Genomic DNA, 26,126 nt, shown 5'->3' on the forward strand with positions numbered 1-26,126 from the left:
TTCTGCTGTTTCTGGAGGCTCTCAATCTCTTTTTCTCTTCATCCCCCTGTTCCATCCTTCCTCACAAACTGAACCGCCTTAATCTATCCATCTTTTGTCCCCGAACTTCTTCTCCTTCCCTAGCCCCATGAATTATCTGTCTCTTATCAATCCTGACTCTAATACATGATCTCACTACTCCCACCTAGTCTCACCAGTCATCTGCTCCCAATCTATCCTCTGCCTACTAGCATCCTGCCCCCATCAGCTGATTCCATCACTAGAGCCCTGCGTGGATACAAAATTTGCTAAAAATGGTCCGTGGATACCCACCTCCTCTGTACTGCATAAGTATAGCTGATTAAAAACAGGTACGTTTTTATTTTGTGAAAAATTTAAAATGTATATTGGATTTTTTTATTACATTTTTAATGTTTCAGCCAAAAAAATTCTAAACCATGTATTGTTTTGTTGGAGGAAAATACCACTTTTCACTTGTTTTTTCTCAGTGTAAAAAGAAAGAGGAAAAAAATAAAAAGTCAGAGACAATCAAATCTCTGGGCCAAATTTTCAGATCCTGCTAAGGTCCCTTTGTGCTGCTGGAATAATGTGAAAGGACTTTTAAACCAACCCTAAAGGGAAGTTGAGGATTCCCTTGATGTAGAATGCTCTGCTGGTATAAATTTGGCATAGATAGCTTTATGCCACGTTATTCCCTCCCATCCCTGGTGTAGGAGAAAGGAGGGGATATTTACAGTTTTTCCTGGGCTGTAGTATAGTCACTAGAGAACTGTTCCAGTTGGTGTACGTTAAAGCAGGCCTGAAGTTACTTTACTTGTGGTGGTGACCAATTCCACCTCTGGCCAGCCCCAAAGTTGGAGGAGGCAGAAAGGTAAGGTAAAGCCAGTTTTGACTCTTGCATCAAGCATGAGTTTAGGATAGATGACAGTACCTTGGGAAAACTTCTATTATATGTCTCCACCCCACAACCTACAAGATTTACAGATATGTCAGTTCCACTTCTTCAGAGTAGACAAGTAGGCAGAAAATCCTTACACCAGTGAATCGATGTGATGTGTGTGTGGTTTTTATATAATGTTGGAATGGGGGATAAAAAAAATTAAATAGCTGGCCTCAGAGCTCACTGTGAATGAGGTTTACTATGTGTGTGTCACATGACCCCTTCTGAGAATTTAAAAAAGGAATAAACAAATTGGGGCAAGGCCAATTTAGAATTTGATTTGAAGATCAATGAATAACAAGCCAGTGAAGAGAATGGAGTATGGGGAAACTGTGCTTCCTACAGGCAAAAGAGTAATGTAGCAGCAACTTTATGCTCTTCCTTATTTTTAATGAGTATGGACTTAGGAAGGCCTTAAAAGAGAACATTGCAGGAGATGAGATAATAAGGTGATTAAGGCATGAAAAAGGATTTTAGCAGAGGCAGGGTCAAGGAAAGGATGAATTCCAGCTTTTCTGTCAATCTTTTTTTCCAGGCTAAACATGCTTTTCTTTTATTTTCTTCTTGCATAGTCTGACCTTCCCTTTGTATTCCTGCTTTGCTTCTTCACCTCTTTTTCTTTAAGCCTTCTTAATTATAGCCCCTTTCCCTTTATGTTCCTCTGCTCCAGCAGTTTCATTTTTTGGTGTACTTTTAGAAAAAAAAGGGGTATATTTTATACTGTGCTTATCCAGCTGTTTTAAAACTACAACCCAAAAGGCCTCCTTGCCTCTTCAAGTAGATGGCAAGAAATACTTTTCACCTTGTAAAGTTTTAGAAGATTGGGTTGAGCAAAATGTGTACTCCTGCCCTTTGGGAACACACCATTGGATAATTTTTTGTAAAATTATATATTTGAATGAAATACAGAGACTCTTACTTTGAATATTTGTAAACAACAAATCCTGCTATAACACAGAATTGTCTGAGAAACTGAAAGAAATTGAACAGTATTTCTGAAATATAAATATCTGGCAGGGTCTAGGAGTGTAGTGTAGAGGTGCTGAGCCCCCAGGAGGGTAGTGGGGGAGGTGTAGCAGTGTCTTGCAATGCTCAAAGGTTACTTTTCAGATAAGATAGAAGTGTTAGCTGCTCAGAAGGGAATCCCTGGCTGGCAAGGTTTAAGACTGCTCTGGGAGAAGGTTTTGTTTTTCAAGTGGAAGGGAATTGGGAAATGCCTTAGGACTCTGTCCAGGGTTTAGAAAGTAAAATAATATATTTTTTTAAAGAAAGGAATCAGGCTAGTTTCAGTAGACTGCTGGTTGTAAGGAATCATAGGTCTGTGCCTCATGTAGGTGGAATGTTAGTATTTTCTTGAGGTGATTCACGGGAGAGCCGGGGGATACCTGTTCTCATCCTTAAACTACATTTTATGCAAGATGTTTCCCCTCAAAAGAAGGATTCTCCCTTCTAGTTTCAACTAGACGAAGTGCTAGAATTACATTCTACCATGCACAAAATGCACACTGAAATCCGTGAAAGTCTGCATGTGGAATTGGTTCAGGATATGTCTTTGAAGATACAAAGCACGGGTTAGTTGTCCTTGCTTAGCGCAAAGGAATGACGACTTCTAAGATTGTATATGGCTTTACCTTTGGAGACAACAAGACCCAGCTGGTAGAGTCCATGACTGAGGTCTGAAATCCGAGTGCCGTTATGCATGCACAATCAACCTAGAGAGAATCAGTTTCACATTTGGAGCCAATATTAGTTACTATTCTCTTTCTTTAATTAATTTGCATATAATTGAGATATAAGATTTGAAAACTATATTGGGCACGCGTACATCTCTTTGAAATAACATCCACATAAACTTTCAGGAATACTTTACCTTGAGGAATGTAATGGATTTTGCAGAGACATGACATCATGAAAATCTGGTTAAAGCATTGTGCGCTCTAGTTCATAGATTGTATGTGTATCACAATTGTTTTTTATGTAAAACACCTCATTTTGATAGATTCATAACATTTTGTTATGAGTTGGTAGCACAAAGGAAAGAATCTCAAATATATAGGATAAAAGGTATATAATTTTTTTATATTTAACAAATACTGTGCTAGGCTTCTAAAAATACAATAAAGGTTTTATATTTAACAGGTCTCACAATAAATGTTACAGAAACACTTTATTAACTATTATGAATATGTACCTTTTACAATTTGTCTTGTTTTCATTCTAATACAAATTGCTGTATCATTTCAGCATGCAATATAGATGTTTTGGGTTATTTCACAGCTATACTCTACCAAAACAGGTTATTCACTTTCATTCAGTAGTTTGTTTCGTTGCTGTTGAATTTCAGTGTATATCTGTGTTGTTTGGAAATGTTGTAGGATCTACTAGGGAAAATTCAGCAGTGCTGTAAATGGTTGTATAAGTTGCAGATCACGCTTAAGTGGCAAGGTGACAAAGTTGTGTAACTTGCTTTGATTTGGCATTCAGTGTACATGCAAAATAATAATAGTTTACACTAGTTTGGTATTCTCTGTGGTACTGAGTGTTGAAGATGAGGGGGTATTCATTAAATAGAAGCTGTGACCTTGATATCTAATAATTTTCAAATAATGATTTAAAAATAGTTTGAACATTGACCCTTCCTCTAAGCCTCTGTGCCATTTTTGTCAATTACATTTTTTTTATTTTAAACATTTTTTCCCTGTTGTTATGTTAAAGACCCACACAAACAACAGGGGAAAGTGAAACCCAAAACTACTTGTACACCAGGGGTAGGCAACGTATGGCACGGGTGCCAAAGGCAGCACATGAGCTGGTTTTCAGTGGTACTCGCATTGCCCAGGTCCTGGCCACCGGTCTGGGGGGGCTCTACATTTTAATTTAATTTTAAATCAAGCTTCTTAAACATTTAAAAAACCTTATTTACTTTACATACAACAATCATTCAGTTATATATTATAGACTTATAGAAAGAGACCTTCTAAAAGTATTAAAATGTATTACTGTACACGAAACCTTAAATTAGAGTGAATAAATGAAGACTCGGCACACCACTTCAGAAAGGTTGCTGACCCCTGTTGTACACCAAGAACTCTCAAACGCACGCAGCTAATAAACTAGGGCAAAATTGTATATTTTGCTTCCCCCTCAGCTAGAATAATCTTACATGTTACTTCTAATAATATTGGGTAACTTTTTTTAACTGATGGAGGATGGTCCTGCTTAATCTTACACTCTTATTAGTTCTATTTCTTGCTACACGTGCAAATTAAGGTGTGTATTAAATTAAAAAAATTAATTAAAAATTAAAAAAGTTAACACTGCTTGGCTCTAAACAAATGAAAGTACATTTTTGCGGGACCATAAAATCTTAGGTAACTGAGGATATTAGACAGAATTAAACCACTGCATATGTACATCTTCATAATTTTTAATATGGTTTACCACATTATTTTAAACCACATGTATTTTAACATAACATTAAACTTGAATACCTTATGTCACCCAGTCCTATCAAAACAAATTAGGGTTCAAGTAGCTAGTATTATGCAATAAACAAATAGGAACAATACCTCTAATTTAACTGATACATTTCAAAAGAGATTGTTGGTGCATATCTCTATGTTTAAACCTGTAGCTGCCTAATTTACACCCCCAATAAAGTAGATAGATGTGCATATACTTGGATTTGTGTTGTTCAAATACAGATGCAAAATGTGGGCAGTTCTCTGTGGCAACTACTATCAGATGTGAATTTCCCTTTATTTCCAGAGGCAGCACACAAATGTACAGCCAATTTTCGGGCTGAGAGACATTTACTGAAAATTCTTTAGTGAAGTTTTAAGTAAATAGTAAATTGTAATTGTCAAACGGCCTGATGAGACCCAATCTGGTCCAGAGCCCTCTGTGGTCAATCACAGTCTTTTCTAGAAGTCAGGGGCTTTTGGATCTAGGCCCTAGTTTGTGTGCAATTCCTGATTCCCTCTTTTAAAAAGAAAAAAATAGATTTGTTAAGTCTAATGAGAGATGTCTGGAAACTTCTGTTGCTGGGACCCACGTGGAAACTAGTTTGCTAAAGTACTTAATTCAGTTCTTTCCCTAAACTATCCAGGGACGGTTTTTGTTCATTAGCTCATGTATTAAAAGCAAAGTGGAAGTAGACGAGGTATTGAATAAAAGCGGATGGGCGCTCAGAGGGGGTCTGCCTGGGGCCCAAGTGGGCTGAGAGCTGCTCTTGTCAGACTCCCTGAAAAATAAAACCTCAGCAGCGTGTTGAGCACAAGGGCACAAGCCAGCGCAGGCCGCGGGGCGGGGGTGTTTGCAAAGGAACGCGCGGCCCCCGTGGCCACCGGCAGCAGCAGACATTGACTGACTGACTGACAGCCATCAAAGAGGGGTGGGCAACGCGCCTGCTGCATCCAGCGGGGGCCTGGCCACCCCGGGGCAATGTCCTCGCATCACCTCCGCCCCCTCTCAATATCGCTAATATGTAGCCTTGCCTTATAAAGTCAAACTGCGCCGTACCTTGCTCGGGGGTGGGAGCCTGCCGCCTGAGCCCCGGCGGCTGGAGCCCGGCTCCCCTCACGCCGACCCAGGCTTGTCGCCTCGTCCCCACACGCGAGCCGGGCCGGGCCAGACCGCTTGCTGCGGGGAGATCGGCCCGGCCGCTCCGCGGCGCGGGGGAAGCGAGCTCAGCCTCTTCTCCAGCGCGCGCCGCGCGGGGCCGGATCCGCCGCCGTGAATCCATGTCGCAGCTTGTGCCTGGCCTGTGTCCTCTGCTCACAGCAAAGCCCACATAGGAGACCCTTTGTTTAGGAAGGGCTAGGCAGGGAAGATCAGTTTGGAGCGGCTGGCCTCGCCTTGCCATTGGCTGGGCCCTTTCTGGAGCTCTTTTTGCGAGAGGCATGCCCAGCACGTCCCCAGCGTTGGCAGGCAGGGGCTGCTGCTTTTAAACACCATGATAATAATACCCAAAAAGCAGCCTCAAGAAGTGCTACACTGTAGAGGGTTCCTCTGCAGAAGGAAGCAAGATGGCCACCTCGTGGGGTTTTGCTGTGAAGAATGCAGAGCCTAATTAAGGCAGACTTTCAGGGGGGAAAAGGGTCTTTTCTTTCCCTGCTACGTTTTTATAGCACAGCTTTTTGTTTTGGTTGCAGTGACTTTACAGTGTAAAGTCTCCATCAGTTCAAATGCTGCATATAAAGCATTATGGGTATTTACAGTATTACAGTTTTCTAATAAAATTGGGGATTTAATTTTTTAAGTTAAACTTTATTTTGCAATTTGATATTTTTTTAGGTGCTAACTGAAAACAAAAGGCCTCAGAGGAGAAAGCAAAGAGTTTTAAAGGTAACCAATCATTGCTTTAATAATACTTCCCTCCTCTCCCCCCTCCCCATTTTAAACCGTATTTTATTGTCACTTGGAATAGGAAGTCAAAGGGTTAACTACTGGACATCATTTCTTTCCAGATTTTCAGAGGATTAGCTCATTTTAAAAGCATAGAAGGTTTTCTTTTCTGTTTATATATTATGTACATATTTGAATCTTTCTGCACAAGTCTGTAGGCTACAAAGCTTACCTTCTTCCAATGTGTTGAAGATTAATTCAAATTTCATTTAGGCATAGCTTAATATTTATATGCTGAGAGTAAGAGTTTGGTGATTTTTTTTCAGCATATAGGTTTGATGGGATCTGAAATTTAAATATTTAAAGTCAGAACTATATCATCATTAAAAAGTTATATATAGAAATATTTACTCAGGAATTCTTTGCTTATTTTAAAGCTACAAAATAGTTAAAGAGGATAGTAAGAACTTGTGTACAGTAAATGAAAGGACCTTTAAATAAACATGATATTTATTTTTTATCCTACAAAGTGCACTTAAGTGTGAGAATTTTATCTAAACATTGTTTCACCGTTCATATATTTTCAAAATCTTTGGGACATGAGGAATTTGGTAGAAGTACAATGCAGTAAAATGTAATTTTATAAATTTGGACGTTTTAAAATGAAAAATCCACCTATTTCACTTATTGCATGATAAATGGTTCACAAGAAACTACACTTGTTTAAAAAAATTATAACTTATTCAGTAATACAACATTAAATAAAATGCTCAGATTAAGGAAAGAACAGAGTTTTTGAATTGTATTTGACTTGCAAATGTGTCTAACCTCAGGGGGTCTGTTTTAATGTGGAAGCAGTTGTGCATTTTAAAACACCTCTTGCATCTTTTATAACAGTAATTGTAGTGGTACAATAGCAGTAAAAGCTCCACCTTCCATTCATTAAATGAATTAATCAATTATAGAACTAACATGTTTCATTAAATCATCATCGTGTTAATTTTTCATTTTAATAATTGCTTTTTGTAGCACGACATCAGAATTATAACTTGATTTCAATGTAGAAAATGGTGAAAAATGTTTGATTGTAGTGTGAATTTTTTTCCTCTGTTGGTGACAATGATGTTTTTCCATAAATTAATTGTTGTTCATTCTATAATACTTAGTTGATATAACAAGTTACACCAATGTTGTCAAAGTGCAAAAAGAACAGAAGTCTGGTCTCTGTCAGAGGCAGCTACATTGTATTGAATATCTGCCCAGGGTAGGGCTTCACAGTATGTTTAAGATTTTATCTCATGTCCATTTGTCATTGTGTCTGATTTGGTGACAGATTGCTATAGAGCATGATACTGTCTCTATTGGCCCTTTTCTTTCTCACAGATTTATGTACAGTTTTTCATCTTTGATTTTTAATGGAAAATCTTATTGATAATTTTGAGAAAATATTTTCATGCTTACTATATCCTGTGTTGGGCTTTGGACTGGAAAGTGAATTTCTGCTTTGATCTCTCCTCTGTTGAAGTGATTGTACAGTTATTTCTCCCTGGTTTTATACTGTACTTTGTGTCTTCTAGTTTTCACTTCTAGTGCATGATTACTGAATCTGTATTTGGTAAGATTTGTTGTTGGCTTATGTCAAGTAGTGTGTTTCTGGATGTGTTTGTCATTCTTCTAAAAGTACTGGATGTTGTTTTTCACTATGTGTAATATGGAACTAGACTCCCTTTATATCGGAGGCAATAAACTTTCCAAAATGAAATATACATCATGTACAGTCTGATACCTGATACTCTGGAATAGTAGTTTTTTCTGCTCCTCCTTTTTCAATTGATGATGGCATTTGAAATGCCATAAACATTTCTGCAGTAACATGTATTGAATTATAACACCGAGCTTTTATTTTAATGATTAATGGCAGATGTATGAATCCAGCAAGTGACACTTAAAATTAAATAATAATCTTCTAGCATTTTAAGGAGTTTGCTTGCAATGTGATTTTGACTGTAATAGTAATGTAAACTTCCTTTAAAGGAGAATTAGTAGCTTTCTTTGTTCTAAGGAAGAATATGATAGTTTGTGTTTCTAATTTTTCTTAGTATGTCTACACTGCCCATGTTACAGCATGGCCGCAGCAGCGCTATGACATGGGCAGTGTAGACACGCTTTACTGCTGGGGGAGAGCTCTCCCAGCAAATTTAAAAAAAAAACCACCTCAAAAGAGGGGTGGTAGCTTTATCGCCGGGAGCGCGGCTCCCAGCAAAAAACGCTGTCTATACTGGCGCTTTTCCACGCTAAAACTTTTGTCTCTCAGGCGTGTGTTTTTTCACATTCCTGAATGACAAAAGTTTTAGCACTAAAAGTGACGGTGTAGACATAGCCTTAGATATTAATGAAAGGTAGTTCTTGTAAATGTATGTTTGAGGAAAATATGGAGTAATCAATTACATATAACTCTCAGATACAAGTTGTTGGGACTGCTACTTTTCTTAATAACAGTACCCTATCTGATAGAAAATAATTTTCTCAAAATAGGAAAATATTTGCCTGCTGGAAATAGTTTGCACTGCTATAAGCATTAATTTCACATATGGTAATATTGTTAGACTACTGTAGATTTTGTTTACTTTGATGAATTTACTATTTTGTACCTTATTGCTACCATTTTGTTATCATATAGAGTAACTTCAAAATTTATTTTTCTGACACATTCTATTATTATTATTTTCATAATTGTACAGATGTGTGAATAAAAATCTAACAATCTGACTGTAAATTCTAGGAAACAAACACTCATTGAAGGCAAAAGTAATGTGTGTTTGTGGGAATAGCTGTTTAATATCAAAGAGAGAGTATTTACAATTTCACTTGCAAACATTACACCGTGTCTTCCTACTGAAGCAAATACCTTTTGCATTTTGTTTCTGGTACATAAATGGAAAACATATGCAAGAGGACCTATTACTTGTTGCGGTACCTGTTGTTGAAAATGTAAATGAGTGCCTCAAATAGAGGGGTGAGAGAGTGGCTTTTTTTCATTTACCTATTTAATGGTATTTCTCACCCACTTTGTGCATAATGCACCCCGTTTCACAGGGAGGAAATGTTTACAATCACACTTTATTAAAATGAAAGCACAGATCAGAAGAAACAGACATTGATTATGGCATCAGATTATCAGAGAATTGCTATTATCAATTCAGATAGAAGTGGAACAGTCAGGAACCCATGCACAGAACAACAGCTGATGAAGAAGTACCATCCATGGTCTTGTCACTAGGTTTTACAATGCCAAGGTTACCTTTTGAATGGCCGCAGAAGTTTTCTACATTGATGGAGATAATAAAGGAAGAGCCTATGAGAGGGATCCAGAATTCGTACAAGAGTCAACAATAATATAAACACTGCTAAGTGAGTATTACAACTGGATGCATGTACTTTGTGATTTTGGGGTTGTTCACATGTTTGTTTATAAACTCTCTAAGTATACTCCACGTGTGCCAGAAAAAGGAGAACCAGTGACTGCTGAATTCTGTAAAATCAGTTCAGTCTAAGCTAAACAAAAAGCAAGTGATGATTAAATACTTGGTACTTTTGGTTTATTTGTATCTAATATATAACCGTCACATTTCAGTGAATGATGCAAATACATATTTTAACACACTTGTACAAAATGGCTCATTCCTTCCCCATGCGTGCATGCATAAGTTCCTGCATGTCTACATAGGACCAGTTTGGAAATATGAAGATGTCAAGTATTCTGTTAGCCTTGGTCACAGTGCAATTTTAGCTATGTTGCTTTAAGAAAACCCACATGATACACATTTCTGAGATATAAATGTTAACAGAAGACAAGAAAAGCAGCTGCTAATGAATGTGATCATGCTTTTAGTGATCTTGGATTGAACTAATCTTAAGCCATTTATTCCAACTTGTGATATATGATATGTTTTTAATGAAGAACGTCTGCCAGAATGCAGAGCTGGAAGTAATTCATTTTTATTACTTTTTTTAAGATATCAACAACTTGATGGATGGAGCCCCACTATAATGGAATCTTACAGAGGAGGAAGATAGAATGATGCTACATGTTGGATATAATACTATCCTGAAAATTACTATCTCACATTTTGTGTTTTTAAAGGGACACTCTCAACTTAAAATCTAGCCAGTTAAAAAATATTAGTGAAATTTTCTACTATACCTGCCTTTAAACCTCTCGGCAAGTTTTTGTGGTTTTAAAAAAAGGTAGTTTTGCTCTGTTTTTATCGTGTGAATGGCACACAAATAAAAGGGAAAGACAATTGAGTATGTAAGGTGAAGGAGCAAAACTGACAATATACAAAGTGTTTTAAAATGCACAAATTAAAGAAATGAGGAGGGGGAAACTCTTCCTCTAAGATCTTCCATTTATAGTAAACTAGTTGTTTGTAACAATAAAAGGTAACATTTTCATACAGTGTGTTATTTTTAAGTTGATGGTGTTCTATAATTTTATGGGTTAATTTTTCCCTCCCTTTATGGTTGTGCTACTCAGTTGAAGCCAGTGGGATTGTAGTGGTGTAACTCAGGCCTTGATCCTGCTAACAGTTATGCATGTGAGTAATTTTACATCCATGAACAGCCCAACTGAACCACAAACACAGATCCTTTCACCTGTGTAGTGTCCTGTTTACTTCAGTGTTATTTTGTAAGAATACAGAAGTCCACGATATTAGGTCATATTGCAGGGTTAGAGTTGCAAATATTGCATGATTTTAGAAGAATAAACATTCTGAAAGGTACTTGTAACATTTCATAGAAAATGTTGTCATGATTCTGAAATGGAGTTTGACTTTTATTATTAAATAAAAAGTAAGCCAATTTGCTGAAAGGAAATTTACAAGAAATACATGTCCAGGCATGGGGAAAGGTTAACGCTTAATTCACAATTAATGTATCCTTAGAAATTCTTAATGAAATTACGTTACAAAATAAAGTTAAACTTTTTAACTCAAATAACTATATTGTTGTCTGCACTCATTATTGAATGTTCAGTAAAAATGATTGATTCTCTTACTTAGCTTGTAAAATTTATGTATTAAGTTTCCCAAAACAGAATGGCATTTAAAATTTCTTTCCAGATTTCAAAAGTGAGGTGTAAATTTGTATATATCTTTAAATCCATAAACACAAGCTTATCCATTAAAAATAGATAAGCTTCTGAAAATTATTATTGGCATTTATTAATCTTTTAAACTAATATTATTGTATTGACTAAGAAGGCCACTTATTGCCTTCACTAGCTGACCTGGGATGCAGTCAAAGGCAGACCTCCCATTTACTTCAGTGGGACCAGATTTCATGTCTGGTGTTCGTTTTAATCCTTAAATATTGTATGGAGTTAGTGTATTCAGTGACAAAATATACCAAAGATTTGATCCTGCAGTTATTACTCAGACAAAGTTTCCATTACTTCATTAAGATTCTTGCCTGGGTCAAGGCTTCAGGATTTAAATCAATCACTTATGCAGGATATTTAACCCATACAGAGAGGCTTTTACTAAGTAAATTCTTTTTTCATAGAATCATAGGACTGGAAGGGACCTTGAGAGGTCATCTAGTCCAGGCTCCTGCACTCATGGCAGGACTAAGTATTATCTAGACTCTCTCTGACAGGTGTTTGTCTAACCTGCTCTTAAAAATCTGCAATGTTGGAGATTCCACCACCTCCTTAGACAATTATTCCGGTGCTTAACCACCCTGACAGGAAGTTTTTCCTGATGTCCAACCTAAACCTCCCTTGCTTCAATTTAAGCTCATTGCTTCTTATCCTATCCTCAGAGGTTAAGAAGAACAAATTTTCTTCCTTCTCCTTGTAACAACCTTTTATGTACTTGAAAATTGTTATCATGTCTCCTCTCAGTCTTCTCTTTTCCAGACTAAACAAACCTAATTTTTTCATAGGTCATGTTTTCTAGATCTTTAATCATTTTTGTTGTTCATGTCTGGACTTTCTCCAATTTATCCACATCTTTCCTGAAATGTGGGGCCCAGAACTGGACACAATACCCCAGTTGAGGCCTAATCAGCGCAGAGTAGAGCAGAAGAATTACTTCTCATGTCTTGTGAACAACATTCGTGGTAATACATCCCAAAATGATGTTTGCTTTTTTTTTGCAACAGCGTTACACAGTTAACTCAATTTTCACTTGTGATCCACTATGGTCCCCTGCTCCCTTTCCACAGTATTCCTTCCAAGGCAGTCATTTCCCATTTTGTAATATACAAATCCATAGAAGTATCTCAGAGCAATATACAATAAATATTAAAGTACTGTGTATGGTAAAGCTAAAGAAATTAAGTGGAATCACTTTTTATTAGCTTTAACAGCCCAGGCTTAAAAGCTATTCACCCATCCTTGCCATCATGATTCAACATTTTTTGGGGAAAGAAAATTAAATGATAGAATTTTCAGTGCTAGTTCAGTGGTCAGTAGCCTGTGTCACATCATAAATAGCTGATTATGAACAAATACACATATTGCTGTTTCATTTCTGGTGTCTGTCTTGTTATATTTAATCAACTGTCCAGTTAAACGCAGCCCAAAATTTAGTTTTTATAAAATAAATTTTTCAAAGAACCTTTGACTAAAAGAAAAGTTTCTATAAATCCAAAAAAGTTTATTTTTTATTCGAATAAGCATTGTCCTGCACTCTTGCAGCCTGAGCTTTACAGCATTGTTCTTGTGCATAAGAACATTAAGAGTGAAACTTGTTAAAAAGAAAAGTGAAAGTCCCAGCAGAGTGCAATAGAAAATGGAAACAGCATGAAGAGTGTGCTAGCTGCTTTAGAGATATAAAAGAATACACAGTCCATATTTCAAAGATCTTTCAATCTAAATAGACAAAATACAGATAAGAGATGTTGGGAAGTGCTGCAACACACAAGGTAGGTGATTGGTGACACACACCTTGTCAGTCCTGTGACTTTTTTTTTTTCATCTAAAGTATCTATAGTCAAACTTTTAATGTATCTGTCACTGACTCTTACTGAAACTGTAACAATGCCCTCATTTTAACCTTTTAAAAACAAGACTAGAGCATTGCTATAAACAGAAATTGTTCAGGCCTGGAAAAGGGTGTGTATTTGAGATCTCTGTTTTTTAAAACAAGTTCTCTCAAGTCAGCAGATAAATATGCCTAATATGTATTGTCTGTGTCTGAAGTAGATTGGAGCCAAGTACATTATTGGAGTGCAACAAGTAATAAATAATAAAATTAGTGACAGGACAGAAAAACAAAAAGTAATGTAACCAGATTCAAAAGTATTTGTATTAAGGAACTAGATGGCTCACTGTTTTGATGATAGAAGGTAGAATATGTTACTTCTAAGTCACCAGTTCAAATCTAAGATGTACTGATAGTGAATGAAAATTGCTTCTACCTGGTGCCAGTTTGGTGTACTAGAACTATATAAAGTGAATTGTGGCTTCTGTCTCTAGTGAACACAGATCCACAATATGCTGGCTATCCTACCTAATGACATGCTTTTTAGTATTCTCAGTAGACAAGACAGTATTCATATGCTGTTGTGATGGACACTATAAATATGTAGACAGAGCAACTAGCTTGAATAGATGGATACAGAGACTGAACTTCTCTTTCCTCTAGAGGTAATCACTCCAAATTTGAGTTAAAGAATATTAGGAGGGTAATGTGAGGAAATGCACATTGCTGCTGATCATAGCACATTTCTTTTATGGATTAACAGAGCACTACATTTTCCGGTGTTATCAGCATCACTTTTATTTCACTACATTTCAGTTTAGAAAACAAATGCTAAAATATATTTTAGAAAAATTAGTAAGAAGAAAAGATACTAGGCTGAATTAGCATCTTTTAGAGTAGAAATACAATTCTGTGCTCAGCTTCTCTTTTATCCTTGTCTTGAGGTGTGTGTTGGGTGACTGTTGGGGGAGGAGCACAGTCCTTTGCTATTTGAAATTGTATCCCGTCCTGAGGCTTCTCTAACCTGGCAGAGAAGTCACCTATCTACTTAGTGTAGCAATGGGTCTGATGGAAATAATTTTAAAGCTCAGTGCACATTTTAAATTCATAATCAAATACAAGTTTTCTTCCTTACTGCAGTTGCCTTTGAGGGTGCAAATTTAATCTTGAGAGCCAAAAATGGCTCCAAACTACAGCATAGATACCGCTGATACATACCATCATTTAGGAGCTGATCCTGTATATTCATGTGTGTAGTCTCATTGAAGTTATTAAGGAAGAAGGGTAGCAGGATCAGGCCCTTGAGGCCTGATTGTGAGAGGTCCTGAGCACACCAAACCCCCATTGTTTTTAATGTGAATTGTGGGTGCTCAGCACCTTTTGGGATCAGGCCTTTAGAGAGAGAATTAGGAACTATAGCTGAAGAAAAGAGAGTGGTTCTCTTATTCTGTCTTTCTGAATCTGGATCATGCACAAGGAAATAGTTCCAAATTAGTGAAAGAAGCTGTGAAGAAAGATCTTTCTCTCTGTGGAGAGACAAGCTGGGGAAAGATGCTTGCTATTTGTGGAGCACAGATAAGGGTATAGATAAAATGGAGATGAGAGGAAAGAGGGGGAGGGAGGTAATAGCTACAGAGAATTTGTGCTGGATTTTTTTAATGGACAGGAAGCTAGTGAAGATTTCTGGGGATCGGCTGATGTGTTCCTAATACAAGTATGGATGGGATGAAACTATATTTTGAGCAAACGTGGAGCTTAGGGGAGTTGAAGGCCGTAAAGAAAGAATTACTGGAATAAGAAGGGGAGGGATCAGTGAAAGTTTTGGCAGAGGGGCAGTCTAATGTCAGGTCTGGGAAATGTTCTGAAGGTGAGCTCAAGTGAATTTACTGACCCCAAAGACACAGGAAGCAAACTACTTTGATGACAAACCAAACATTTAGGACCTGACAGAAGGGATGAATATGAATTTTGTGTGGAAGGAGCAAGTAGAATCAATGTTATATCTGAATACTTACTGGTACATTTTAAAAATATTCAGATCAATATTAATAAGAGGAGAGTCATTCTGAATGGTGTTTCCATTCCAAACAATATGTGAAGTGACATTGCTTTAAAAGTTCTGTTCCACCAGATCTGTTGTCATTCCACTCATTCCTGGATAAATAACTGGTTTGCTAAGAGGAGGCAAAGGGTATTGGAAACTTCAAAGATAGAAAGACTTTTGCTAATAGTGTGGTGTGAGATTGCTTTTGACATTTCTGTTTTCATAGTATGGAAATAAAAAAATGTTACATTTGTAAATCAGGAATTAACCTTTTTCTCAGGTATTGGGTGATCTCATTTATTATCTTTAAAAGCAGCCAATACCAATGTTTTATCCATTTTGGCCTTCTCCTGAGTCTAAATTTCTTTTATTTTCAACATTAGTCCTTACTGGAAATGCTCCATTTCAAAAGCCAGTATTTCCTCCTAGTCTTCAAATCCGCCATGAGTTGCTTTCTTTACCTCTTTCTTTTTTACAGTCTGTTCTCAGCACCCATTAAGCAGAAAATACAGTGACCAAAGATTTAAGCAGGGGGGAGTGGTAAACTGAGAGATCATTTGCATGAACTCTTTGTCTCCCAACTGAAGTTACAATATTGACCTAAAGAGGTTGGGAGCCATGGGTTTCGTTTTTTAAATATGGTCCTACATTAGGGGACCGTTTTGCTGAATAGATTTGCCAGTATCCATAACCTTTTGGGTGTTGCATGTCCTAAAATGCTTTGGATGTTTTTCTGGTAGACTGAGTCCCAGATGCAAGATAGAAGAACTTTAAAAAAGGCGAGATCTGGAATTGGAATATAGTTGGAGTATTTTATTTCTCTGTTTGAACTGGAAGGGGGAGGCAAAGAACTAATAGTGTGACTCCTTTCCTTGACTAGCACAGGTTTTGCTCCATAGATCACAGATGAGGTACTCACTCATGCCCGTCACCCCAATTGGGGTTTGGGCCGCCAACCACAGATCTCCAGAGTCCTCTATCCTGGGCCATTCGCTCTAGCTGGTTCCAGGTATAGCCCATTTTTTTGCTATCAGCCTGAAGGTTGCGTCGCCAGGTCTCCTCATCTCTGCTGCAACCTGCGCCGTCTTTCCTGACTCGTACATGGTCTTCACGTTCCATGTGCCTATGGTAATCCTCGTGGTTGCAAGAAGGATAATCGGCTTAGTGGCTTCCTCATGGCTTTTACCACCCAACGTCATGCATCTTCGAGTTGAAGACTGTTCTTTTTCCGGGGTAAAAGTCTCTGTTGTCTCTATTGTTGGCGTTTCTGTAGCAGGTTGATTTTTTACGAGGTGGAGTTGCTAGCCCCACGCCCAACCCTCCTCCTTTATCCGGACTTGGGACAGGCAGATGGCCCCAAAGGACCTCTCTGGTGGAGTTTCAGATGAGGTACACAGAACTCAATTTTGAAAAAGTAAAATCAATTGTCCTTGCAGGTTTCAAGGGTAGAGTGAGCACATTTGTCAACAGTGTGGGGATGTACTGGTGTACTAGCTGATTATATTGAAACTAAGGGATTGCCTCCATTTCTGCATCTTCAGTTGCCTAACCGCTCCTCCATATCTAACTTGAGTTCTAGTCCCAGCTGTCACTGTTCTGAGACCTGGTGTGCTACTTTCTGGCTTCCTTGTGTGCCAGCTAGGGCATTTCAAATTCTGATCTTGTGTTCCAGATCACACCCACAATTTGTGTTATTCCAACACGCGCAGAAGCAAACAGTGAGGGGGGCAGAGGGCATACAGAGGCAGTTGCGTCCCAAGTTCATCATGAATGTCAGGGGCTGCTGCAGGTCATTGCATGGGAAGGTGGGATTGCAGTGAGTTGGAAGCTAGAGGTTGTAGGCCTCATTCTCCTCTTGTTAATAACTTTGCACTGATGTGTCCAATCACTCAAATAGTTTTCCCTTGCTTTACTCTGGTACAAGTGAGAGGCAAATCAGACACAGAAGCCGGTGTGGGTGTGTCTACACAACACACTAAATCTGAGTCTGCATGATGCAGGCTTGCATATTCAGTGTTTCCAAGCCCACACTTGAGCATCCATACTTCAATGGAAACCTGGGCCCCACAACCATGCTGGTGCATCCATACTGCACTACGCAGATCCAAGTCAGAACTTGGGTGTATACCGCTATATCCCAGGATTCCCAGGGCCTTCTCCTGCTGATGCTGCTCTAGGGTTTGGTTCATAGTGGGTTGTGGGAGAACTTGTGTGTCTGTCCCATGGGAGTTGGCCAGATGTATTTTAGGTGATTTTAGCCTTTGAACACATCCAGCCTAGCCATTTTGTGTTTGCACACTACCAGCAGCTGGAACCATCATCATAGATCTCGATGTGGTGGAAGAACTTCTCCACCTTATGCTGTCACTCCTATTTCAAGCATCTGCAAGACACTGTGGGACATTTTGGTGACAATTTTTGAACCGCTGAAGGCACCTCAGGGGATATTGACATGCCAGATGCAATGCTGATGCTGCTCATGACAGTTGTCGTAGTCACAGATTTCCCCCATGTAGACCAGTGCTTCTGGAACTAGGCTACAAGCACAGATTGGTGGGAGTACATCATCTTGAGGACCAGGGATGACCAACAGTGGGTTCTAAACTTTTGCATTAAGGAGAACATGTTCCTGGAGGTTTGTTTAGTTGACCCTTACCCTCCAGTGTGAGCATCCACGTGAAGAAGGCCATGGCAGTCCAAAAGTGGGTTGCTATAGCCACCTGGAAGCTGGCTACCCCAAACTGCTTCAGCTCTGTGGCTAACCACTTGGAGTTGGCAAATCAGCTTTGGGTGGCGGTGTGGCACCACCTGAATTGTCCAAGGGCTGCATAGTCTGCAGGACACAATAACATGGAGGGGACTCAGGGCATGGGGCTGGAGCAAGAGCTAATGGTGCCAGTGGAGCCTGCACTCTGGTAGCCATAAGCACAAGTAATCGCTTGAACAGCTCCTTCTGCTACACTCTCAACCTGAGGTCATGCTCCATGAATCTGTCCACCAATCTCTCCTACCTCTTGCAGCCTCTCTCTCTCTCTCTCTCTTGCTGCCCTTCTTTCATCTTTATTCTTTTGATGCTCCATTTGGTCCTTTTGGAACTCTCTAGACAAAACTAATTGGCACATAATCTCCTCCATCAGCTCATCCCAGACTCTCTCCTCGCCCGCAATGGGTGGGTCTGCTCCCCCAGATTGCTGATGCTGTGTGTCTGCCCTGCGGACGTGAAAGGGCCTTGAAAGAAAAGAGAGACACCATGTTATTGTCTGACCATGATAAAAAATTACATTTTCCACTCTGTTAAAGAGGCTGCTTTAATACAAGTTTTAAGGATGATACATTTTATCAATTAGCTTTATTTTATTCATACAAAAACCACTGGCCACTTCACACGTCAGTTGGAGTAGCAAAGAAAGTCATCACACATCATAAGATACACATGGAAAATTAAATTTAAATTATTTGTACGTCCCCATCATTTTTTCCAGGGGTGGAGAGGAATTATGAATAGTCTAATCACTAGCTATGGTTTTTCAGTCCTTATAGGCAGGACTGACTGATAGTCAGGAGGCTGCCAATGGAAGCATGAACTTCTGTTTCAGGTCAGTGGAGGACAGCTATCCATGTATGAGAAGGAGATATCTGGGCATCTAGTGGCTGACCAGCACATCTCATAATGGAGAGGGCTTGTGAGTTAGAGGTAGCCCTAGTACATGTGGATTATCCTGGATCATAATCAACTATCTGGAGTTCTTACACTATGAGAAGTTCACTTTCATCACTAGTCAGCAATGGTGAAACTTCTTGGTAAATTCAACAAGGTGCTGATTTAACATGGAGATGCAGGAGAATCTCTTTACAAGTATCATGTGTCTGTACAGAGACAGACTGCCTCCCTCTGCTGTAATTTGGACTCTAATATTAAAGCAAGCAATGGATGAAATACACACTCTGATTGTATTTCTAATTGAGCAGGCCACATGGAAATTAAGGTTGAAATGCTGAGCAGGAGCATTTGAACTGGGAGGTTGCTTGTTCTTGGGAAGCGAGTGGGAAGTGTTGGGATTGAAGGATTGGGAAGCACAGCCCAGGGGATTGTGGGATGGTATTGGCAGACTCTACAGACCCAAGCCTAGCAACATAGACTTGTTTTGCATCCATACTGCAAGATGCCTGGGTATTGTCCTAGATCACAGCAAGACTTGGGCTCTGACTCACCCTTCCAGCAAGGTCTGCAGACCCGAGTCCAAAGGAGTTCCTGACTTGAGTCTTTTCTGTGGGTGGAAGGGAGCTTGGGCTTAAACCTGAATCAGAGCCTGATCTTACTGTGCTACGTAGACATACTCTGAATGTGTGAACCTCTTGCCAACCCTTTCTTACTCTATTTCTATGAGGGAGGGAGAAAACAGGAGCAGACTGTTGTTTTCCAAATCTCCTATTTGTTTAAGACTCAAGCTTCTTTGAGAATTCTTTCCAGGTGGGGGTAAGGGTACTAAGTACTGCAAATGTAAATTCTGTTAGCTAGAGCAAACTTTCCAATTGGAGCTGTAGAGTACATTGTGAGTAGGTGGAAGAGGAGCTCTGAGCTCTTATCTTTTGTTCTACTAAAAAAAAAAAAAAAAAAGGCGTAAAGAGAAGTGATTTGAGGAGGACAGTTGTTCTATTTATTTACTTTGGTTGAATGTACCTTCTTTTATATATTTGAATAGGCAATGGTGGATACTTCTGAAATCCTGGAGGAAGGGAAGGTCGTGAGTGAGGGCATCCCCTTTTGTCCCCCCAGTGAAAAACACCATCATCCCAATCCCTTCAGCAACTTATCTCATCTATGTATCATCAATCTGATCATCATCTTCTGCTTCCAAAGGCACCCTCCAATCCCAGGACAAGTCTTCACCCACACTCACAAACTGACCTTTGCCTCTGCTAAAACACTTCCACAACTCCTCCTCTGAGTGGTATTCAGAAATATTCCCAAATGATTAGGGTAAGGAGATATAGAACCTCAGTAATTTTTAGAAATACTCTTTTATTTTAATATTGTCTAAAGTTGGAAGGGGCGTCACCAGCTTATTCCTTTGGTGCTGCGCCAGTACAACCTATCCTCGTCTTGATGGGCAAAACATTTTGCGTCTGGATTTTTTTAATGTATTATCATAGGACGCAATTCAGTATATTAGCAAAGAAGTGCATAGATAAACCAGTGTACACAGCAGCAAGTATGCAGTTTACTACAAGATATAAAAGTTTCAGATATTGCCGTAGTGCAATGTAATTACTTAAAACTGCCAGGGAGGTCCATGTTGAGACACAGAGCATCAGCTAGTAGGTGGGCCCATGAATCAACTGTTGTTCTATATTTAATTGCAGTCTGCCAGCAAATCCTGTACAAGCCTCCATCATTGGCAGCAATGTGCAGCACACTGTCAGCATAGAGAGTTATCCCTCCGATACCACCAGCTCTGTGCCAATCTGAATGGACTTGCAGGGAAAACTGTGTGTTCTCAAATAGTGTGGCAGTAGGTACAGCTAGAATACTGGATGAAGAGAAGTCTTGTGCACAACTGTTCAGCTCCCACACACACATCAGTTCCCTGTGTATGGACACAATGTGCAAGGGAACAATTGCACTCTCAAGTCATTGCTGTCGTTCACGGGGGCTAAGAGTTTGTAGCATTCCTATGAATATCAGACTGGTGCCTGCATTGCGGCTTCATTGTGCAACACCTAGGCAGAACCCCATGCATCCAGTGAAGGGCAAGGATCTTATAATTTCTTGTTATATAATTCCTCTGGAGTGGCTGATCCCATTAACCGCTCTTGCTGGGATTTGGGTCTGTGTGTTATCTTGTATTCCAGGTCATAGAAGTAATTGTTCTGGGCTACATCTGCTTATCACAGTACCTCGTGCTACTGTATGTAGGGAACAAAAGGGTTGAAACCAGGATACCAAGGACCATCATCTTTTACTTTATATCAACCAAGAGCATTTGGTTCTGCATAGAGTTTGGAGATGGCTCTGGACTCCTGTGGTGAATGTTGGTCCATTCTTTGTCACAATATGTAAGCAGAATAAGTGAGGAGTTGTACTAATGGGAAGATGCACAGGCATTTTCTCCTGCATATTTCTGTACTAAAATGAGCTTATTAGCTGAAAAACAGTATTTAACACTATGTAACTGTGAACTAATCTCTGCACTGGTATGAGAAAATTCTTCCTTTAGGGTGTCAGGCACTCATTATTTTTGTTATATAGCTTGTTTAGTGTCAAGAAAAAGGTATAGTCTCTGTCCAAGCTGTCTTGGTATGTTCAGAACACGGTCATTCTTGTTTTAAGAAAAAAGTCACCATTAAATTCTGACCCTTATCAGAAACTTTGTTTCCGATTGACTTTTCATCCATGCAAGGAGCATTAGCAGATGCCTCTGAAGGAGTGGATTAGATTTAATATCTGATACAAGTTAAATATTCAAGCAATTCTCACAACAGATTCAGCTCCCCCCAGTTTCCTCCTTTACACCCCACACTGTATAGTTTTAGACTGAATATGATTTCTTAGCACTTCACATTTTCCAGACAGAGCAGTATTCACCTTAATGAGGGGAAGGTGAAACAGCTTTTAAGGACTCCACTTCATTCTTTAGTCCCTCATTGAAATTACTCACAGTTTTGTTAATTTTTTTAATCAGATGAGTCTTGTGCTTGAAATCCTGGCTTTTGGAGGCACCATTACTTGCAAGTTTTGCTCCATGGCTGTGCAGCTTTCAAGTTTTACAACATAGCTCTCAAGATATATTACGTTCAGGTTGTTCAGTTATAGCAGAGGCTTTTCTTGGGCTGTACTTGGTCTGCCAGACCTAGACCCAAGAAAATAAAGTGAAACCTGCTCTGCTAAGTCCTCTGTGAATATTTCTTTTTATAGTGGGACATAGCAAGCTGTGGAACTCGTTTCTAGGGGATGTTGTGACGACCAAAACTATAACTGGATTAAAAAAAGAACTAGATTAGTTCATGGAGGATAGGTCCATCAATGGCTATTAGTAATGTGGTCACAGATGCAACCACATACTCTGGATGTCCCTAAGCCTCTGACTGCCAGATGCTGGGACTGGATGATGGGGTGGATGAGTCACTTGATAATGCCCTGTTCTGTTCATTCCCTTTGAAACATCTGGCATTGGCCACTGTCGGATACTGCGCTAGATGGACTATTGTTCTGACCCAGTATGACAGTTCTTATGTTCATATAGCAAGCAAAGAAAAAACAACCTTAATTATTAAACAAGAAATTCTGATCACAAGAACACAAATCTGTTGTATTTTGTGACTCTGTGTTAATATCTTTGCACAAGTAAAAGAGAAAAAAAAATCTAATGGTCAAATGGTACAGAATATGTTCCAATAAAAATTATCAAATGTCATGATAATTCCAGTTCTTATATGGAAAAATGAGATGTAGACCAAACCATGCCAATGACATGATTCATCACGATGTTTTTTCTGCTCAGTGCATATGGATAACTTCCAAAAATGTTAGTGGAAATTATGGAGTACAGGAAATATTTTGATTTTTAGAATAAAGCCCTTTATTACTGAGGTGACTGGGGCTTTGCACAGGCACAGCAGTGCACCTGCGCACACTTTAGTCACTTGCAGGATTGGGGCCTATGTGACTCTCCAGATGATTTTCAAGCCCAGCAATAATACTAGGTTTGCTAAAATTATTTTATTAAAGAACAAAATGATTGAGTATATTGCAACAAAAGAATTAAAGGTCTGCTCTGAAGAATCATGTAGTTCACATGCTGTGAAGGCAGGGGGCTGGACTCAGTGACCTTTCGGGGTCTCTTCCAGTTCTATGAGAAAGGTATATCTCTATCTATTTTGTGGGAGGGATAGCTCAGTGGTTTGTGCATTGGCCTGCTAAACCTAGGGATATGAGTTCAATCCTTGAGGGGGCCATTTAGGGAACTGGGGTAAAAATCTGTCTGAGGATTGGTTCTGCTTTGACCAGGGGGTTGGACTAGATGACCTCCTGAAGTCCCTTCCAACCCCAGTATTCTATGTCAATGGCCCTCGTGTGTTGAAGGTGCCAGCTGGTAGGTAAACCAATCTCTGGGAATAAAAGCAAATTGGTACATTGTCCTGTTCTTTTTTCTATGCAACTCTCTGACTCTTCAGAATATGCCTCTCAGTCTGGCAATGCCCAAAATGCAAGTGAGTGACAATGATCCAGAATGCAAGGAATATAAATTTATTCATACTGGAATCTTAAATAATTGTGGGGATTCATTCCTTTAACATAAAGAACTCTTCCTTTTACCTCAGTTTCGTAATTCTTTGCTTCTAAAGGCAAAAGTGAGAGGGACACCAATTTTGTGTAGAACATGGGCAACTTTGGAACTGATCTGAGGGATGTGCTCAAAATGACCAGCAGCTGAGGGATATACTTCAGAATCCCTTTGTCTCCTGTCAGAGAGAGACAATGGCTCTGGCATGGGATAAGGCATTAAAGAGTAGGGATAGTTTTTCTGTTGACTTCAGGGGGACCACGGTTTCACCCCAGGCCTCCTATTCAGCATGCCCAGTTACATGGACTAAGGTAATTGCCTCAGTGTAAGGGCTACCGCTTTCTCTGAGCCTGATTTGCTCTGCTTCACACAGGCCCTTTATCAATTGTGAACCATCTTTTTCAGTTTAATTATTGAATAGACATTATTAACTTGTTAGACATTCTGTATCAACTGGCATAATATAGTTTATAGTGCCTTTTTGCCTTCGATAACAAGGATCTTGGTACCTATGACAAACTTTCTGTTGAACAGAAAGTACAGTTTCACCTTTGAGTTCACCTTCTTATAAAATGAAATTAAATTAAAAAAAGTCTTAGTTTAAATGCAGCTTCTGGTTCAGATAGATGGTTCAGAGAGGGGCAACTTACAAGAACATAAGTAAATATCTCAGTTTAATGAAATTTGTTAAATAAGGTCTCATATTTTCATAACCTGGTTTCCCTAGATTTTGGTTTACTACATAGTTGCTGAATAATCTGTTTTCACAACCATGACCCAACAGGTCTCGTGATGCCTCTGATAAAATCGATGGTGTTATCTATGTGTACTTTAGGGTCCCCGCTTTCTTATCTTATTTTGTTTATCAAAGAGAAAACTGTTTTAAAGTGAACACCAAGCTCCATCTGGTGTCTGAGCTGTAAATTTAGTTTTGAATGGTGGATTTCTGGAAGCATTGCCTACTGGGGTGGTTTGATGTAAATCAAAATGATTTAAATGACTGAAAGGAAACCTTGATTTAAATAATGGATATTAATCCTCTTTTGCATTTGTACTTTTTTAGTTATTTTCCTGAAGAAAGGTTCATTCTTATTGTTTGATATAACCATTAAAATATGTTGATCTGTAATTAAATATAGGCTTTAAACTAAATTTGGTGTTTCTTTTTGCTAACGAGGAGATATACTATATGCACATGTAGTTAAGAAATAATATTGCTTAATATAATTATTCAAGAGTCTTAAATTTTACTTTTTTCATGTTATGAAATAGAGAATGACCCCTATTTTTCTTACTGGACAATCATTTTTTTATTCAGGATTTGTGTCACTCTGCAATTGGATAGACAGTAGAATTCAATAAACATGCACAAAAACAGCATTTTAAAATAGTTTATATGATTTAAATAAAACTACCTTAAATATGATAGATATGTAAGAAAAAAGCATATTAAAACATGTTTTGCATTTAAAACTAATTGATTTATTAAGCAGATACAATTAATATTTTATGTAGTGAATTGACAGTTTGTTTCTGGTCACGATTGTCCAGACTTTCAAAAGTATTTAGATGCTGACAGGTGCCTAGTGGGATTTTCTGAAGTGCCAGAGCAGGTTAGGTGTGTAACAGCTATTGAGATCAATGGGAGCTAGTTAGGTGCTTAACCTACTTACATGTTTTCAGAATCTGGCTAGGAATTGCTTCTTTAGATGCCTAAATATCTTTGAAAATCTGGTCCTTTACATTTTTAAAATTAGTAGATCTGATTCTCTGCCATTGGTTTTTTATTTATAGATCGGAAAACAAAAACAAGCTTTCCTGCTTTTTCAATTCCCAGATTGAACAATTCAATTCCACATTGAATAAAATGAAGAAAATATTGTCTCTGCATCTGTTTGCTAAACTCACACCAAAAGTAATTAATACAAAAGCTTTTCTGCACAGAAACAGGAAGTGTTTCTGAATATTGTAAAGACTGAAAATAATACAGATACATACTTAATGCAGTACCTGAAATTATGACATATTTATAACGTGAGTTGACCCCAAAGTTAAAAATATTTTTCTCCTGAGTCTCTATATAACTAAAAATGCAACATTCTTTAACTTATTAAAATTTGAGGAGAGCATATTGATGTAGGTTTTTAAAAAAAAAAAAGTTAAATGATTTTAATGGATTGTAGAAAGTTTAGGCCTTAACATAGATTGTCATAATTTCAAGTTTAATTTTAAATGGGTTTATTTTTTAAAATAAAAATGTATTTCATTTCAATAAAAAATTCAATTAAAATTAATAATCAATTTCTTAATTAAAAAAGAAACCAAAACATCAATTTTTATTCACCCCAGATGGCCTGCTTTAATGTTTTCTTAAACTACATAGATCCTTCCTTCATAAAGTAATAGCTTGTATGATGCACATTATTAGCATTCTTCCCAATATGAAATGTTCCAACTCCGTCTAGTCACCTGACGTGATTCTGGTAATATATGTGTAGTCCCAGTGAAGATGAAGAACACAT

The 26,126-nt window shown here is 38.4% G+C and overlaps 1 protein-coding gene and 1 long non-coding RNA gene across 7 annotated transcripts in view; one reads left to right on the top strand and one right to left on the bottom strand.

Moving 5' to 3' along the window:
* Nucleotides 1-5,488, bottom strand: part of LOC127054097 (uncharacterized) — a 33,779-nt gene extending 28,291 nt beyond the window's left edge. Inside the window, exon 1 of the long non-coding RNA XR_007775175.1 lies at nucleotides 5,462-5,488. This is a non-coding gene — a long non-coding RNA (uncharacterized LOC127054097). The remainder of the gene's footprint in view (nucleotides 1-5,461) is intronic.
* Nucleotides 1-26,126, top strand: part of TET1 (tet methylcytosine dioxygenase 1) — a 127,625-nt gene that overhangs the window by 23,277 nt on the left and 78,222 nt on the right. For 5 of the 6 annotated variants that reach the window (XR_007775138.1, XR_007775139.1, XR_007775140.1 and 2 more), the window contains exon 3: nucleotides 6,236-6,286. The exons of the other annotated variant lie outside the window; for it this stretch is intronic. Coding sequence is in view for 2 of the 5 variants with exons in the window: in XM_050959262.1 (XP_050815219.1) it covers nucleotides 6,236-6,286 (51 nt within the window). In the remaining 3 variants the exon portion in view is untranslated. The remainder of the gene's footprint in view (nucleotides 1-6,235; nucleotides 6,287-26,126) is intronic. 6 annotated transcript variants of the gene reach the window in all.

This window comes from Gopherus flavomarginatus, chromosome 6 (genome assembly GCF_025201925.1).
Source record: "Gopherus flavomarginatus isolate rGopFla2 chromosome 6, rGopFla2.mat.asm, whole genome shotgun sequence".
NCBI lineage: Eukaryota > Metazoa > Chordata > Testudines > Testudinidae > Gopherus > Gopherus flavomarginatus.